Source organism: Gracilinanus agilis, chromosome 4 (assembly GCF_016433145.1).
Source record: "Gracilinanus agilis isolate LMUSP501 chromosome 4, AgileGrace, whole genome shotgun sequence".
NCBI lineage: Eukaryota > Metazoa > Chordata > Mammalia > Didelphimorphia > Didelphidae > Gracilinanus > Gracilinanus agilis.
In genome coordinates, this window is record NC_058133.1 from 187,734,233 (window position 1) to 187,749,634 (window position 15,402).

At 48.2% G+C, this 15,402-nt stretch overlaps 2 protein-coding genes across 2 annotated transcripts in view; one reads left to right on the forward strand and one right to left on the reverse strand.

Annotated features, from left to right (window-relative positions):
* The window catches only part of ACSF2 (acyl-CoA synthetase family member 2), a 42,727-nt gene that overhangs the window by 833 nt on the left and 26,492 nt on the right, over positions 1-15,402 (reverse strand). The window contains exons 6-14 of the mRNA XM_044676265.1: positions 15,068-15,230; positions 14,632-14,727; positions 14,077-14,225; positions 13,583-13,674; positions 13,110-13,186; positions 4,682-4,789; positions 1,404-1,555; positions 903-1,044; positions 670-783 (exon numbers count right to left, since the gene is read on the reverse strand). Of these exons, the coding sequence (XP_044532200.1) occupies positions 670-783; positions 903-1,044; positions 1,404-1,555; positions 4,682-4,789; positions 13,110-13,186; positions 13,583-13,674; positions 14,077-14,225; positions 14,632-14,727; positions 15,068-15,230 (1,093 nt within the window). The remainder of the gene's footprint in view (positions 1-669; positions 784-902; positions 1,045-1,403; positions 1,556-4,681; positions 4,790-13,109; positions 13,187-13,582; positions 13,675-14,076; positions 14,226-14,631; positions 14,728-15,067; positions 15,231-15,402) is intronic.
* CHAD (chondroadherin) lies at positions 7,474-13,103 on the forward strand. Its single transcript, XM_044676267.1, has 4 exons — positions 7,474-8,534; positions 11,246-11,409; positions 11,780-11,925; positions 12,685-13,103. The coding sequence occupies exons 1-3, from the start codon at positions 7,755-7,757 to the stop codon at positions 11,919-11,921; spliced, it is 1,086 nt and encodes a 361-aa protein (XP_044532202.1). The 5' UTR covers positions 7,474-7,754; the 3' UTR covers positions 11,922-11,925; positions 12,685-13,103.

Sequence of the window (15,402 nt, forward strand, 5' to 3'; positions counted from 1 at the left end):
CTTCCTTCCTTCCTTCCTTCCTTCCTTCCTTCCTTCCTTCCTTCCTTCCTTCCTTCCTTCCTTCCTTCCTTCCTTCCTTCCTTCCTTTTCCTTTTCCACCTTTTCCAGGAGTCCTTTCTTGGTCTCTCCCTCTTTCACTGTTATTGCTTTCCCTCTGAGATCATTTCCCACCTACAGTGCATATATCTAGCACTTACACTGTATATTTCTTGGCACATGCATGGTTGTTGTATGCTGTCTCACCCAGTAGAACGTGAGCTACTTTAGGGCAGGAATGATGATTTTTGCCTTTTCTTTGCTACGTCCAAGCACTTAATACAACACCTGGCACATTTGTTGTTGTTCAGTCTTCTGAGTTGGGTCTGAGTCTTTGTGACCCTTTTTGGGGTTTTCATGGCAAAGGTACTGGAGTGTTTTGCCATTTCCTTCTCCAACTCATTTGACAGATGAGGAAACTTGAGGCCAACAGGACTAAGTGATTTGCCCAGGGTCACAAAGCTGGGAAATAGCTGAGGCCAGATTTGAGTTCATGAAGATGAGCTTTCTTGATTCCAAGCCCAGTGCTCTATACACTGTGCCACTTAGTTGCCCTCACCTGGCACATAGTAGGTGCTTGATAAATGCTAGTTGACTGACTTGCTGGATTGTGCCAATGGGTGAATCACCTACCTTTCCTTTGCAGTAAGCTTTCAGGTCTTCCGGGGTGATATCCTTTGCCGTGGCTTTGAGACGGATGCAAGCACAGATTTCTTCCCCCATCCGAAGATCTTTCACTCCAATCACCTGATATAAGGAGATGAGGCAGGTGGAAGAAGGGCTGAGAGCATACCCCAAGCCCTCACCTCTTTCTTTCATACTTCCAGTCACTGAGCGGCACCCTCATTTGGTCAGAGGTGGCTCACCTGGACTTCTTGGATCATAGGATGCTTGTGAAAGAAGTCTTCCAGTTCAGCTGGATAGATATTCTCCCCTCCTCGGATGATCATGTCCTTGGAACGGCCCACAATTGTACAAAAGCCTTCTTCATCTATGGTGGCAACATCCCTGTAGTGAAATTCTCAGACTCAGTTCTCAGCTCTTTCCAGCTCAGACCTACTCTAGCCTGCCCCTACCCAGTGTTTTCTAGCCCTCCAGATGTGGTGCCCACCCCTCCAACTGACTGCCTAAATCCCTAGCAATAGAAAAACCCTCTCCCCTTGCATCCTAGCACCTGTTCCCCCTCCCCTCCACTTTTTTCTCCCTCATTGTTTTAACTTTCCACTTTCCTTGACTTCCATCATAACTCAAAAACTGTGGCCTTGAGCCCCTTCTCTTCCTTCTCCTTCTAACAGACCCTTTCCTCTCCCTTTGCAAACTAAGTCTTCTCCCCTGGCCCTTAGGCTTAATCCCTTAGGTCCTCTCACCCGGTCCAGTACCACTTGTCCTGATCAATGGCCTCGTCTGTCTTCTGAGGATCATCCCAGTAGCCCAGCATGACACAGTAACCACGGATACACAGCTCCCCTGCCATGTTTCTCTCTAGCTCCTTCCCTGTCTGTAAATCCAGGATCTTGGCCTGGGACAGGGTAACTTTAGGCCAGGCCCTCCTCAACCCCAACTTATTCAGGGCTGGGAGGACCTGACCAAATGAATGTGACTGGAGAGAAGCAACTGAACTGAGCTCATGATCAAAGAATGAACAAAAATTTCACCTCATTGTAGGAGGGTAGACTGAGGATTGAAATAAGGCTAGAGGGGGCCAGTGACAAAGGAAAAAGTACGGTAGTAGGCTTGGCCAAAAGGTGTTAAAGGTCTAGGATAGGTAAAGTAGATAGGAGAGCGTATAAAAGAGACCTTGCAGAAGTGAAGAAAAATATCTGAGAAGAAAAGCAAACAATAAGGGAAGGTTCCATTTACAAAGCACCTTCAGATTGAATTTGCACATCACCTTACAGATATCTCATCTGACTCAACAGCCTACAGATATTATTCCCATTTTATAGATAAGGAACCTGAGGCTAACAGGATCACATAGTTAATGTGTTGGAGACTATGTATGAACTCAGATCTTTCTGACTCTCCACTAAGCAATCTAGCTGCCTTGCTTATAAAGTGTCCAAAAAAGTCACAAAGTATTACACTGCTACAAGGCTAGGGATTCTTTACCAGGGGTCTATGAATTTTTATATATATGTTTTACATACAAATATATTTTACCAATAATAGTATTAACCACGAATACAAATGAATTATTGACAATTATATAGTTAGAAAATTAATTATATAACTAATTTTGTTTTACATTTAAAACACTTTTCAGAGAAGAAGAGGTTCATAGGCTTATTAAATGATATCCAAAAGGCTAAGAACCCTTGCTCTAAGCTGTTGGTGTGCTAAAGATGATGGTGATAAGAGGAGTATTTGGGGGGTGGCAGGGAGGGAGAGTAGGCCAGGATCCACAAGAAAGCACAATGAAGAAAAACAGAGCACGGACACTAGGCTAAGAATTATTCCATGCCTCAGTTTCCTCATCTGAATAAAAAAGAAATAATACCTCCCTTATTTCCTTCACAGGGACTTTATAAAGATCGACTGTGAAAGTGCCCTATACAAAGGGCAGCTAGGTGGCATAGTAAATTGAATAGGCCTGGAGACAGGAGGTCCTGGGTTTAAATTTGGTCTCAGACATTTCCTGGCTATATGACCCTGAGCAAGTCACTTAACCCCCATTGCTTAGCTCTTATCACTCTTCTTCCTTGGAACTGATACTTAACATAGATTCTAAGATAGAAGGTAAGGGGTTTAAAACAATGCTTGTGGTAGGAACACCCTCTACCATAAATCCTAAGGAGTTGCTTGAGGTCCCTAATGAGTGACTTGCCCAGGGTTCACACAGCTGGTATCCGAGATAAGATTCAAACTCGGGTCTTCCTGTTTCTGCTATTTCAAAAAGAGTTAAAAGTGTTAACAAAATGAGATGTCTGTAAAGTGCTTAGCATTGTGTGTGGCACATAGTAGGTGCTCAATAAATGTTGGGGATGTCATTTTAAAAAATCCCTTACCTTCTGTCCTAGTAATAACTCTAAGACAGAAGGGCAAGGGCTAGGTTATCAGGGTTGCCTGGGGTCACACAACTAGGAAGTGTTGGAGACCAAATTTGAACCCAGGACAGCTCATCTCCACCCTGGCTCTCTAACCACTGAGCTACTTAGCTGTCCTCTTCCATTATATCAATGGGAAGTGGCACATTATCATTCAACAAATATTTATTAAACACTTTCAACATATAAGATGAGAGGACACTATGCTATAGGCTATAGTGGATAGAGAATGGCCTTCAGAGTCAACAGGGACTGGATTCAAGTTTTACTCCTGACAAATATTGGTTGTGTGACTCTTGGGAAAGACATTTAACTACTTAGTGTCATAGGCAGTTCTTTAAGATGATAAATTTCAGGTGCCAATCTGCATTAGTAGTGGGATTTTATCAAAGGTCTAGGGACAACTCTATTACAAAAATGAATAATATGGAAATAGGTTTTGAGTGATAACCCATGTATAACCCAGTGGAATTGCTTGTCAACTCTGAGAGTGGGGAGGGAAGAGGGTAGGGAGACAAGAATCATGTAACCTTGGAAAAATATTTTTTAAAAACAAAGCAAACAAACAAACTATATATATATATATATAAATCTAGGGGCAACTAGGTGGTACAGCAGACAGAGCAATGGGCCTGGAATCAGGAAGATCTGAGTTCAAATGTGACCTCAAATACTTACTAGCTGTGTGACCCTGTTTGTCTCAGTTTCCTCATCTGTAAAGTGAACTGGAGAAGGAAATAGCAAACCACTCCAGTATTGCCAAGAAAACCCAAAATGAAGTCATGGATTTCTGGGGCAGTTGGTGGCACTGTGGATAGAGTGAGTGCCAGACCTGGAGTCAGGAAGATTCTTCTTCCTAAATTTAAATCCGATCTCTGACACTAGCTGTGTGACCCTGGGCAAGTCATGTCACCCTATTTGTCTCAGTTCTTCATAAAATGAGGTGGAAAATGAATTAGCAAACCACTCCTTTATCTTTGCCAAGAAAATTCCAAATGAGATCACTAAGAATTGGCCACAAATGAACAAAAAAAGCTGGTAATAACAAAGCTGAAACAGGGAGAGAGGTCAGTAAGCTTAGCCCTGATCTGACTTTGGCTGGCCACTAGTCTAACTCTCTCAGGACTGATCCCTGATCCTGGGCTTGAAGGGGATGATAATACAGCCCCATCTTTAATCACATGAGAATATTCTTCCAGGCTCAGGAAGTTTCTGGAAATGGGCTTTTTTCAGTGACCTAAATGAAATTGGCTGGGATTATTTGGTAAGAGAGGAGGGGCATTTGTACAGGAAAGCTTCAGTTCATCAGTTGACAGATGGGGAGGGTTGGAATGTTGGGGTTTGACTTTGGGGCTGAAATTGGTATGGTAGACTAGGGGCTTGAAGCTACTAGATGAAATGTGAATTGGAAAGAGTATTGGATTTGAGGGCAGAAGGCTGGAATTCAAAGCCAAGCTGTTACCTGCCACTGTGACCTTGGACAAGTCACTTATTTTCCTACATCTCAATTTCCTCAAATGTAAAATGAAGGATTTGGAGTAGATAGCTTCTAAGGTTCCTTTTAACTCTAGATATATGGTTTAATGAATTGGAGTGCTCACCTCTGTGTGGGGCATAATCCTGCCCACTGTTTGTGTCTTCTTTTCTATGCTGTCCTTAGTGGAGTTCATGAAAGTCACAGGGCTGTTCTCTGTGGTCCCATAAGCAATCTACAGAGTTGGAAAATAGGTCTGAATTAGGGGAGGGGCATCTTGGGAAGATTAAGGGTTGTAAAGGTGTTGGGGAGGCAAGATGGCACTCCTTTAAAGTTTCTTATATAGGGAGCAGCTGGGTGACTCAGTGGATTGAGAGCCAGGTCCAGAGACAAGAGGTCCTGGGTTCAAATCTGACCTCAGATACTTCCTAGCTGTGTGACCCTGGGCAAGTCACTTAACCCTCATTGCCTAGAGTTTACCACTCTTCTGTCTTAGAACCAATAAGACAGAAGATAGGGGTTTAAAATAAATAAATAAAACTAAAGTTCCTTATAAGAGGGCGAGGGAGCTCTTAAGAGACCAAGGATAAGGCAACATGAGGAAAAGTGAAATAGTAATTAAGTCATGGAGACAAAGTGGCTAGATAATTATAAAGCCTATCCAGCAGGAGTCCCAGACAACCTTAAACAGCCTCTGGTCCTCTTGGTTCAGTCTCTTAGTTTCCTTATTTACCCACAGTAGCCACAGAGACATCAACTGGGGCATACCTCTTACCCGCTCCCCCTCCACCCCAACCCCCATCACTCCAGTTCTCTACCCCCCTTTGCCGGTTTCCGGCCTCAGTGCCTCCTCCTTAACAAACTCCAAAGACGCCAATAAAAATCTGATGAGAAAACCAGCCTCGTTCTTGATTGGAGTGTATGTGGGGTGTGTTTGTGTGTGTGAGGGGGGTGATGGTGGGGACAAGACCTGGGATCTAACCAAGAGACACACCTTTCCCCTAGTCATTACTCTGGCCAAAGAGCCCTAGAGTGGAGGGCCCCTGCCCGGGATAGCTCCAGGGCTCTGGAAGGTTAGCAGCTTCCTGTGAATTTATGATCATAAAAATCAAATAAATATCCAAAATGAGGATATTAAGAACCTCAGCGCCCCAGCCATCTCCTGTCCCAGCTCGGGAGGGGCCGGAACTGCATGAAAAATAGAAAAACCAGAAACCAGACCTGGCACACTGGACGCAAAGAGAGACCGGGAGAGTTCCGCTCCCCGGAGGACGGGAATTAAGAGAGAAGAGGGGAGGAGAGACTAAGTTGCCAGGAGAGGGAGCAGGGGGTCTGATAGAGCGGGACTCCACACCTAGAGGCAGGATATGCGACTAGGAGCCTGGGTTTCCCATACTTTTACATCCCCTCCGCCTCCCAGCATCAGGCGCCTCCACTGACCAGTGTCCAGACACCGGGCCCTTTGTCTGTTGCTGAGCCTGCCCCCCTCCCCACCCGAGGTTGGCATGGAGTTGACACCACCGGGACCTGGCGAGACCTCCGTGCCCGGACTCCTTCCTTCCCTAACCCCTCCCTGGCCATGCCCCCCTGCCAGTCAGGCTAGAGCTTGGCCTGGGACCGAATCCATAGCCCATCAACGCTTCTTCTCCCGGCCCACCGCCGCGCTCCCCTCCACGCCACTCTCCACACACATGGACCCGACCTCGCCGACAGCAGCTCCCCAGCCCGCAGGAATTCGGACACAGTGGCTGGCAAAGCACAGGGAGACCTTGGGGACTGGCAGGGAATGTCGGGAGGTGGGTAGGGAGCACCTTTCCCATTCCGAGCGGAACCCAGCATCCCCGCCGCCTGACTTGGTCCGACTCTTGTTAATTCCTTCCAGGCTTCCAAGGAAACAATCCTCGGGAGAGGATCCCCCCACCCCACCCCACCCCCCCGACCCCAATCAACCGAAGACCTTGTCTTAGCCAAAGACTGAGATCCAGGCGGGCATTGCCTGGCATAAACGCACTCTAGCTCCCCGCTGACCAACCATCTCTGAAAAACAAAACAAAACAAAACAAAAAACCGTGGAAACAGAGGTTCCATGATTGGGTTTACGATGTGGCTGGAGGGAGTAAACAGTTGAAGCCTTCCAAGAGCGCTGGCTGGCTTGGGGACTAAGAAGCACCGCGAAGTTCCCTTGTTTATTTACAAGCTGTGGCAGGGTGGGTGTGGTGGTCCGTATTTGCGAACGTTTCTGCACAAGGCTAGCTGCCATAAAGACTGAAGTGTTCCCTGTATACGCATCCCCGTAAGCAAGCAAACAAGCCCAGGAATTCTTGTTTTTCCAACTCCAGCTGTCGGAAAAAGTGGCTATAGCCACAAGCAACTGGGGAAGGGACAAACTGCAGGCGAAGGGGGGAAGGGGGGAAGGGAAAAGGGAAAGGCCTGCAGAGTTTGGCTGCCCCAGGGGTGCGGTGGAGTCTGGGGTTTGTCCCACCCTGGGCTAGCTGGAGAGCTGGACACTGGAGCCACTTCTCACGTTCCGTCTGGGCCGCACAACAAGGGCTCTATTAACGAGGCGCGCCCTAGTGGGCAGCTTAGAACCGCCAGGTCCGACGGCGATCCCAGAGGGGTCTTAGGCGCCGGCCAGAACCCTGGGGACTTGGCAGGAGGAGGAGGGAGAGGAGGGATGGGGAAAATTTAAAACTTTAGGGAAAGTGGCAGAAATCCTCGCCCTCTCGCTGTACCCACTTCTCCGACCCGACATAAGCCCTGGGTACCTTCCCACTATCTGTGTCCCTATTGTGGGTCCTGGCTCAGCGTTCACCTAGGACAGGAAGGGGGAGAGAAAGGTATCTGGGGTCTGTTCAGAGGCATCCAGATCTAGTCGCATCAGACCCCCCCCCCCCCATCTCTTCCAGTAAGGGACATACTGCTGGCTCTGTTGAGGTGTGGTACGGGAAAGAGAAAAGGCAAAGGGGTTCAGGGGGCGAACTAAACCAGGATAATTGGGCAGAGCCCTTGAGACTCCCCCTGCCCAGGGAGCAGACGTATCTCCGGATGTGAGGGGGTTAAGCCTCGACAGCTCCACGTAGAAAGTTGGCTCCTGCGGCCGTCTGCGGTCTGGGATACTGAATATATAGGGCGGAGACCTCCGTCTTTTGCAGGACTCCGCTCCCGCCAGTTTATCCCTCTGGTCCAGCATTTCCAACACCATGGCTCCCCCGGCCCTCCTGCTGGGTCTCTGCCTGCTGCTGGTCGGCTTCCTGCCGGCCCTGCACGCTTGCCCCCAGAACTGCCACTGCCACGGAGGGGACCTGCAACACGTCATCTGCGACAACGTGGGGCTGCGCAAGATCCCCAAGGTGTCCGAGAAGACCCGGCTGCTCAACCTGCAGCGCAACAACTTCCCAGTGCTGGCCGCCAACTCCTTCAAAGCCACCCCGGCCCTCGTCTCCCTGCATCTCCAGCACTGCCAGGTGCGCGAAGTGGCTGCCGGAGCCTTCCGAGGCCTAAAGCAGCTCATCTACCTGTACCTGTCCAACAATGACATTCGGGTGTTGCGCAGTGGCGCCTTTGACGACCTCACGGAGCTCACCTACCTCTACCTGGACCACAACAAGGTGAGCGAACTGCCTCGGGGATTGCTCTCCCCGCTAGTCAACCTCTTCATCCTTCAGCTGAGCAGCAATAAGATCCGAGAGCTGCGGCCAGGAGCCTTCCAGGGCGCCAAAGACCTGCGCTGGCTCTACCTGTCTGACAATGCCCTGAGCACCCTGCAACCCGGAGCCTTGGATGACGTGGAGAACCTTGCCAAGTTCCACCTGGACAAGAATCAGCTGTCCACTTACCCGAGTGCTGCCCTGAGCAAACTGAGAGTGGTGGAGGAATTAAAATTGTCTCACAACCCACTGAAGGTCATCCCAGACCAAGCCTTCCAGTCTTTTGGACGCTACCTGGAGACCCTCATCCTGGACAACATGAGCCTGGAGAAGGTGAGGAAGCCCTTTTGCCCATCCTTATTCTCCCTTTGCAGGGGGTTGGGATCCAAAGCCTCCTTGTCACAGCCCAGGGATATCAAGACATCTTGGGTTCAGGATGCCTTTCTTCTCACTCCATCCCGAAGCTTCACTCTGCTGCCTGTCCATCTCCGAGGTCCACACCCTAATGCTCTTGGGGAAAATGACATTCCAGCCTGGGATTTCTTCTCTTCTGCCCTCACTTTGTGGGATCTCTTTAGCTCTTGGACATTTCCATTCTAGAATCCTTGCTTATAAAATGTTTGGGAGCCAGCCTGAGGTGGTACCCACAGCACCCCAATTGGCTGCCCTCTCCCTTTGAACTTTGGTGAGAAATCTTCCCTCTCTGCTCCCCCCAACCCCAAACTTTTCCTGTAAAACACCATAAAGGAAGGTTTGTTTATTGATGAGCCCTCCTGCAGAATCCAGGCTGAGTAGATCCCACAAAGAGACCCTGTTCCTTGTGGGCAAGGAGTGTGTGTGTGTTGGTGGGAATGTGGGGAGTGGAGTCCGTAGGGAAGGGGAAGGGCAGAGAAGCTAAGACAGGAAAACAGAATCCCTCTCTGCAGAACCAAAGAACAAGAGCCCTGAGCAAAAACATTTCCTTTGCCTTAAAAACAAAAAAACCAAACAACCCAAACCCTGGATCCCAAAGAAGTTCTCTCTTCCCCATAGAATTCCACTGTTTTTCATAAGCAGAGACATTCCTCTTGCCTCTGAAAAGCCCCAGAGTCCCAGAGAAGCACTTACCTAGTGGATCTCTTTCTCCTCCATAGAATTCAACTATTTTTCATGAGCAGAAGCATTCCTTCTGCCTCTGAAAAGCCCCTGGATCCCAAAGGAATATTTTCCTAGCAGATTTCCAACCCCTCCTCCGCCCATCCCCAGAATTTGACTATATTTCATGTGTCTACTTTGCCACAAATGCAGCTCTCAGGATAGAGATTCCCCACCTCACTCCCAAAGATTTATTTCCAGTTCCCCAGGAAGGCTCAACACTCATCCATTCAGTCCTTGGCATATGGAGATTGGGTAACTATGATCATCCATCTATCTGGAGATGGAAGGAGGCTTTAGAGGTCATTTAGTCCAGTGTCCTCATTTCAATGTTGAAGAAACAAAAGCCTGAGGGTAAGTGGCTTACCTTTGTGATAAAGATTTGAACTCAGTTTTTAAAATTTCATATCCAGCATTTTTTCGACTATAACCATAATGCCTCCTCAGTAGAGATTATTAACAATGATAATAATAGTTCCAATATTATCTCAACTGATCTTCATAGCAAGTCTTGATTCTGTGGGATAACCATTATTCTACCCATTTTCTAGAGAAGGAAACTGAGGCTCAGACATATTATTTGACTTGCCTAGCTAGTGTAAGTGTAAGCAGGAAAGTTTGAACTGAGGTCCTTTCTCTGAATTCAGATCCATTGCTCTTTCTCACTATATCATACTGTTTGCCTGTAAGCCTCTGGACTTGCCTCCATTTCCTTTAGCACTGACTGTGACTTTTCTTGGAAAACTCCATATTTTGAAAAATGATTCTGAATTATATTCCAGTGAACCTTCCACCCTTCACCTTCATCAATGCAAGACCCAGAGTACAAAGTTGGAGAGTGAAAGAAATGGGACCATGGTGGAAGTTAAATGCTCAATTGTCCCCAAGTCTCGGGAACCAAGGAGCTACCTCCCCTGCTTTGGCCAATCTGATGCCCATGAAATTCTTTGGCCAGAACTCCAAGGACCCTGTAGGCACAGAGGAGGGTTCCCTCCTTGCAACAGTGGAAAATCAGGCTAAGGCCAGGAGGACTGGGCAAGGAGGCTGGGGTGGGTGCCAGCCCTGCCTGGTGAGAGCATCAGGGTGGAGGATGCAAAGGCAGCAAGATAGATGGGGAGGGTTCTAAACAGGACAAGTCTCAGCACCAGGAATGTCCTAAATTCCAACACTAATAACGGATGGGGAGGAGCTGGAAATACTGTGAAATGTTTTATAAGGGAGGAAGAAGGGTCTAGGTAGGGGTTCCAGCTTTAGAGATAGGGTATCCAAAGCCTATAGCTGATTGTGCAGCTTTTTTGGCTAGTGGAAATGATTGTTGATCCTCAGAAGTCCCCTAATGCCCCTTGCTTAGATTCTATACCCCACTCCCATCAAGCCTAAGCTGCCCCTCTCCCCTTCAGTGCCCGAGCACAGCTTAGATAGATTTATTTATGAAGGTTTTGACATTTTTCTATTTCTAGAGATTCTGGGACTTCTGGCAAAGTTAGCCGTGGAATAGGAAGCAACAGCTGGATTAGAGAGGGGCGCCAAGATAGTTGGGCCCAGGGTATGAGCACAAACAAACTAGTTTCTTAGGAGTCCTCAGACCCAGACAAATCTACAACAGATGATAAAGGAAATCTCAAATGTATATGTGTGTAGCTCCCCATCCTATTAACACTGAATACATCCTAGATTTTGCAGTCAAAAGTCCTGGACTCCTGGGCACAAAGTTTGCTTACCTCTTTGCCCTTCCCCTAACTCTATACCCTTTGGCATAGGGCCAAAATGTAGTGGTAAGTCACGATATTGACCTCATAGTCAATAAGGGGTGCTGACGAGCCATATTGTATAGTTAAAGACTGAGAAAGGAAGAAAGTGAAGAAGCAGCTGTAGCTAGATTCAAATAACCAGTCTGCCTTTCTCTTTAGTTCTCTGATGGTGCTTTCTTGGGTGTGACTACCCTAAAACATGTCCATCTGGAGAATAACCGGTTGAGCCAGCTGCCCTCTAACTTCCCCTTTGACGGTTTGGAAACACTGACTCTGACCAACAACCCCTGGAAGTGCACCTGCCAGCTCCATGGCCTTCGAAGGTGAAGCTTGCCCTTAAATCTTGTGCGAGGGATTAAATGAGATCTTTCCTCCATTTCCTGATTTGGGGAGTAGGCATGAAACACCTGCCCTGATTCTTTGGAAGGTGGGGGTGGGAAATAAAGGAACCCAACTCCTCTTCTCTGATCCTCAGAAGGAGAAAGATCCCCTGTCTCTTAAGGGGAAGGTATCCCCACTCATCTGCTCTTTGTGGTCCGTAGAACAGAAACTTGAAAGACCTTGTGCTCTCTTCCTCTCCAATTCACATACAAGGCGCAAGTAGCTGTGTCCTTTCCTGGAGGCTCCTTGAAATGCTCATACAGGCCAGCAGCCTGTAGTTCTAGCCCCCACCAACTCTTTCTGCCCTACCAGGTGGCTGGAGGCCAAGGCTTCACGCCCAGATGCAACCTGTGCATCTCCCACCAAGTTCCGAGGTCAGCACATCCGGGAGACAGCAGCGTTCCGAGGCTGCAAATTCCCCACCAAGAGATCTAAGAAAGCCAGCCGCCATTAAACAGGTAATGAAGTATTGAGTCATGAAGCATGGGGAGGAAGTGGAGCTGTGCATGGATTAGTGAGAAGGTCCTTTCTTTCATTCACTTCTACTACCTAGCAGCAGGGTTTGAGGGTGTTGAAGGAGTTGGGTCTAGTGGGAGAGGAGAGGTTGGGAAATGTAATCCAAGATACCAAAGGGTGACTGATCCATTGATTGGACGAGGGGATATAGCTCAGGGACAGGTAATCCTCTCTTTCTAGGGGGAAGGGAGAGGTGGGAGAGGCGGGGGTGGGTCCATCCTTGGGAGGTCTCTCTGGGGAGGGCTCCACCTCTGACACAATTCTCTGAAGAATCTTCAATTTTTGGTTCAGCTTCCTATCCCAGGTCCCTGGTTACTTTGATCATAGCTCCTTATCCCCTCTTCAGGTTCTGATCTGGCCAGTCCCAGTGACTGGCCTTTTTGTCTCAGTAGAGAAACTATTGATTCCTCTCTCCACTCCCAGTCAACTCCATCCTCTCCCTCCCCTCCCCAAACCCTCCCCTATCAATCCCTAGACACCCAGGGGGATGGCCTTCTGAGCCACAGTTCTTCAACAACCCCCAATTCCCCTCTCCCATCCCAGATTATCCCTGATAGAGAGATAGTCTGAGGTCAGGATAACCAGCCCATACATTTATTACCAGCCTTCCCCTATCACTTGTTCTCTGAGATTGGAAAGCAGAAATCCTATTTCTCCCCACTCACACCCCACCCAAAGGGATCACCCTTGATTCTTTACAGCCCTACCATGGAGAGAGAGACTGTTCCCCCTTGGCCCCGCCCTCGGGAATCTCCAGCAGGACACCTGTGCTTTGCTGACCTGACCCTCCCTATGTTATATTTCACTCCCTCCTAGATTTATATAAATATATATGTATAATATTTCTTTATCTCACCTGTGTCAGTGACTTTCCCATGCTCTGAAGAGATCAAATTGTATTTTTTCTTACGTCCATTTTCCAGATCAAGCATTGGATATGAAGCCATAGTCTACTGCTATCCCTGCCCCATTATCTCCTTGGTTGCTGCCCTACCCTCAGACCCCTACCCCCTGCCCAACAGGTCTTCCCTTACCCTTGGTCTAGCTCCTACTTGTCCACCTACAAAGTACATATTGAAGATTCCAGAACCCAAGGGATCTATCTTCCCTGTCTGGAAAAGCTCACCGTTAGATCTACCATGTTCATCTTCTTGATGACGGCTCTGATGAGTTCCGGGGGGGCTAAGGATCCCGCAATCACACCTGAATCAGAGACAGCACTCACTTTCAACTCAGCCTCTCCTCTTCCCTCCTCCCCTTCCTCCATCAAAGAAGGAATATTATTCCCTTCTTTTTTGCCAGACATAGCACTTGTCTATCATTCATACCATCCCTCATACCACAGACTGAACTGTTAATGGATTGGATCCCAGGGATGGGAGGGACCCAGAGAACTTCTACACATTCTTGTTCCATTAACTTCCCAGGGGTGGGGGGAAAAGAGGTTCTGGACAAAACAGCTGATCTCCCTACTATCCCTCCCTAAAGTACTATGGTCCAATCAGCTTGACCTCTTCGTGGGCTTGATCCCAGAAGAAAGCAAGAGGATAAGGCTCCCCAACCCCCACATCCCTCGAACCCTTGGCCCCCATCATTAACCTCCTTGAAGGGATGAAAGGTCATAGCTGGAAAAGTCAGGTTGATTCAGCATGTCAATATACATTGTAGGGGTGCCATATATCAAGGTGGCCCTGTGTGGAGAGATGACCTTAGAATAAGGTCTGAAAGTTGAGGTGCCTCCCCTTCATTTTCCATACCCCTCTCTAGCTCCCTAAAATGACCCCAAAATATACAGAACCCCCAGCTCCAAGTCCGTGTGTTAAGAAAGAAAAAGGGTCAACATGACTAACCTTGGGTGAGGGGAAAGATAGAGAAAATTGGATGCAATGTTGGACCTCTCTTTGAGTCCCCTCCCACATCAAGCCAGGACCCCTTGGTGAAGAAGGAAATCCCAGGGAAGGAAGGACAAGAATGAGCTGGTATAACAATCCAGAGGGGCTCCAGTTGACAGGGCCAGGGGAAAAGGAGCCCAGATCTGCTCTAAAGATAGGTCATGGGGTAGGAAATGGAGGGGCATAGCCACAGATGCCCACCTCTCACGAGAAACAACTTCCAGTGCCGTCTTGCCTTCAAAACTTGGAGATGATAAGATGAAAGTGACACCATATACTATAGACACCATCGTGCCCCCCACAGAGCCCAGGCAGTGGTAGAGGGGGCTAGGAAGGACCAACCGGGCCTCCTGGAGTCCCAGATAGACAGAAGAGTGAGGTTAGGCCCTGGGGCCCAAGACTAGGGCTAAGCACCTAGAAACCCTTCCCTTTAGCAAGAAGTTGGAATTTAGGATACTGCTTAGTTCCAGCTTAGGATCATAAACTTAAGAGCTGAAAGGGACCATAGAGGTAATCTATTTCAATCCAGATGAGGAAATTGAGGCTTCAGTAGATTAAGTGATTTGTACACAAGCAATAGAATTGAGATCTAAACTCAGGTTCTCTGACTCCAGAGACAATATTCTTTCTAACCTGCCCCATCCACCTTCCTATCTTTTCTCCTCCTAATTGCCCCAAATACTGTTTTTTGGCCCTCCCCCACAGACTAAAGCTCCCTCATCTCTTCTCCATTCCTTTATCCTTCCCACTTTTTACCTTCTTATGAAGATCCATCCGTCTCCCTATGAAGATGGAATTGTTAACAATGTTGTGGTGAGAAAGTGTGGCTGCCTTAGGTGTTCCAGTAGTTCCCTAGCAACACAAAGGTCTTGTTAGTCTGGACATCTCAGAGATAAGGAAGGTGCTTTCCAGAATGTTACCCCTATGCCATGTGTAGGACTTTCCCAGAAGGCAATAGAGTACATGTGTGTTTCAGAGGAAGAGTGGTGCCATGTACAACCTTTCTGGGGAAGGTAGATAAGAATAGAAATAGTCCAAGCCCCAGGACATTTTTCCTGGCTGCCTGGCAAGGGGGCAATGCCCACTACCTGATTCCTTGATCTCCCGGTCCCCAGAAAAATGGCCTTAACCAAAGGCCACATGCCTGAGGCTGGGAGGCCCTGGGCCTGGGGCCCCAAACCCTTTGTCCTACCGAGGTGAACTGGATGTTGATGGGGTCATAGCAGGACAATGATTTCTCAATATCCCTGAGCTGAGCCATCTGAGCAGCATTCCCAGACTGTAGTACATCATTCATGTGCAGAGTCCCAGGCAATTTAGAGTCCACCATGATGACTGTGGTCAGGTCTGGAAGCCTGAGCCAGGGGAGGGTAAAGGAGGACCAGTGAGATTCTGGTGAGTCTGGGGAGGGTAAAACCACAGAAGACTCACCAGCCCCATTCCTTGTTGGAGGGTGAATCTTGGTGGGATGAAGGGCTCAGTAGGAATAGGATTAGCTGTCCTTGGAACTTGGGATCACAGTATCAG